The sequence below is a fragment of the Neophocaena asiaeorientalis genome, unplaced genomic scaffold, assembly GCF_003031525.2.
Source record: "Neophocaena asiaeorientalis asiaeorientalis breed wild unplaced genomic scaffold, Neophocaena_asiaeorientalis_V1.1 scaffold44, whole genome shotgun sequence".
NCBI lineage: Eukaryota > Metazoa > Chordata > Mammalia > Artiodactyla > Phocoenidae > Neophocaena > Neophocaena asiaeorientalis.
In genome coordinates, this window is record NW_020173678.1 from 1,332,375 (window position 1) to 1,335,216 (window position 2,842).

The 2,842-nt window shown below is 53.2% G+C and overlaps 1 protein-coding gene across 1 annotated transcript in view; it reads right to left on the reverse strand.

The window, feature by feature from the left end:
- Positions 1-764, reverse strand: part of CSRP1 (cysteine and glycine rich protein 1) — a 9,914-nt gene extending 9,150 nt beyond the window's left edge. Inside the window, exon 1 of the mRNA XM_024749630.1 lies at positions 652-764. Within this exon, the coding sequence (XP_024605398.1) occupies positions 652-763 (112 nt within the window). The 5' untranslated portion in view covers position 764. The remainder of the gene's footprint in view (positions 1-651) is intronic.
- Positions 765-2,842: the final 2,078 nt, after the last annotated feature.

Sequence of the window (2,842 nt, forward strand, 5' to 3'; positions counted from 1 at the left end):
GGCTGCTGCCTCTGCTGCTGTGACAAAATGTTTTTTTAATTGAAATATAGTTGATGTACGGTATTATGTAAGTTTCAAGCGTACACCATAGTGATTCACCACTTTTAAAGTTACTCGCTTATAGCTGTTATAAAATACTGGCTCTATTCCCTGGGCTGTATAATACATCCTTGTGGCTTATTTATTTTATACATCGTAGTTTGGACCTCATAATCCCCTTCCCCTCTCTTGCCCTCCCCCTCCCCACTAGTTTGTCCTCTGCATCTGTGATTTCTGTTGCCATTTAACAAGGGGTAATCTGGGTCCGAAGCCTGATGAAACTTTGGGCTAAAAGTGTCTTCCCTCTTAAATGCCAGGATTGTGGCAGGGAGAGAAAGAAGAGAGAGTGAGCGAGAAGTTTCCCCCGCCGAGACTTCCCTGCCCGGCACTCAGCCCCTGCGCCTCCGTCACCCCTCCAGCTCGGGCCAGCTCACGCCCTCCCCTTAGAAAACAGCTTCTGAGGAACAAAGAGGCCCTGAAGTGCTTCCCCGCCCAGCTGCGTGCCAGCCAAATGTCGAGCTGTTTACCTCCCGTGGGGCCAGTTCCCGGGGTGTTGACTGCCCCATCCGGTCCCCATGGCAACAGCAGGGCCTGGGAGGGGTGCGTACTCACTGCACAGGAAGCAGGATTTGTGGAAGCTGCTGCCTTCGCACTGAACCTCTTCAGCGAAGTACACGGTCTTCTGGCACACCCCACACTTCTTACCTCCTCCCCAGTTCGGCATTCTGAAAGTGGACACAGAAACGGGAATTAATTCCCGGGGAGATGGAGACACAGGTGGCCCACAACAGAAAAGCCAGGGACAGAGGCCGAGGGGGGAGCTGGGGGGGCAGAGCCCTCCTTGAACGGTAACCTGGGGCCTTCCCAACCCAGAGCCCACAGGTAATCGCTGAGCAACCGGTGTGTTTTCAGCCCCGTGCCCGGCATTCTAAAGGAGACACACAAGCACAAGATACAAGCCATAACGGCAGTTAACAACGAACCATCTGCTACGTGCGTCCGCAGGGATGAATCTCACAAAGATGAATTTGGAGCAAAAGAAGCAGATAAGCTGGAACTCATAAAACACAAATTATCTGTGTCAGGCCCAGAAGCAGGCAAAATTCTGTCGCCAGGGGAGGGACCCATGGGTGGCAGAGTTATAAAGAAAAGCAAGGCAATGAGTATCACAAACTACTGTCTTAGATTTGTTACCTCCAAGAGAGAACAAGGGGGCCACCAAGGGGGCTGCTAAGGCACCAGCCATGTGTGGTTATCACACAGAGGCTCCCTTTGTAATTATTCTTTGAACCTCACATATGCAGGTTTTATGTGCTCTTTTGTATATAAGATATAGCTCACAAAAAAAACCATTCTTTTTTAAACCAGGAGGTAGGCACACAGGGCCCAGTTACGAGTCCATTAGAATGGGGGAGGTGGGGGCCTTTTGCAAAATCAGATTTTCCAGCGCCAACTCTGACCCGATGAATCATGACCTCTGAGGATGAGGTACAAGAACGGGAATTTTTAACAAGCACCCAGGTGAGTCCGAAGGAGGCGGCCTGGGACAACATTGCGATGCTCTAGGTATTGGTTCTGAGCTGGGGTCCTGATGCCAGATGGGTTTGGTCCAGTCCCGACCCTGCCACTCACTGGCTGTGTGTACCTTGAACAAGGTAGCTGGTCTTTCTAAACCTTGATTTCCACATCTGTAAAACGGGGATAAAAGCAAAAGCTACTTCACAGATCATTTCCGGGGATGCAGTGAGACACGGCGTGTCAAAGGCGCAGCTCAGTGCCTGGCACGTGCTGAGTGTGCGGTGACGAATATTAGTGCAAGAATCCAAGGCACAGGGGAGGCGACCCTGCAGGTCAGAGCCCGAGCGGCACAGACACAGATGCCCGCAGAGCCCGAGATCAGGGAAGGCCCATCTCAACCACTCTCAACAAATGCCTGGCTGCCGGGGGACGGCGACCCTTCCAGTTCTTTGGACAGAAGCGCACGGGGCTGGGGTGGGGGGCTCTATGGGAGGGGCCGGCGACTGCGGGTACAAGATGGGTGATGGGGTGAGTAGGGCTCAGGGTGCTGGGAAATGCAGAGGCAAACCCCCCGGGATGTGCGTCATGGAAACGCCGAACGCAGGGATGGGACATCCAGAGCCCACCCTCTTGGTACCAGGGATGTGCCGGCAGCTAGAGTCGGGGTCAAGGGCAGAGGGGACATGGTCTCCACTGCCCGGAGCTTCCCATCTGACGCAGTGTAGGGACAAAACTTGCCATCCCGAAACGTCTCTCTGTCCTGCAGATTATTTCAAGCCGAAAACAATCAAGGCCCAAGAGACTCAGGAAGAAACTGACCTTCCCCCGACTGCCTAAAAGAATTTCGATAGAGGGCCTGTTCCCCAAACAGAGCTATCGCCAGAGATCTCTGCAAAGAACACGGGCCGGGTGTGCTGGGAGGGTCGGCAGGGCCTGGAGACCAGAGTCCGCTCTGTCCCATCGTGTCTGCTGGCTCAGCAAACACTCGCTCACGGAGCATTTGCTTTTCCATCTCCAGGTAAATCGCCTTCCCCTACCCCCAACTTCCTCTTTTGTCTTTAGCGGAAGATGGTATTGAAGGGGAGGGTTTCAGCCACTTCGGGGAGTTACTCAGGTTTCCTGGGTCTCTCCCATGTAGACATGTTCTTGAACTTTGATTTTCTCCTGTTCATCTGTCTCGTGTCAATTTAATTTTTTTCCAGTCAGAAGAAGCTAGAAGGGTGGAGGAAAATTTCTTCCCCTCCCCCCCCGCCCCACCGGACAGTGGACACAGGCCTCCGCTCAA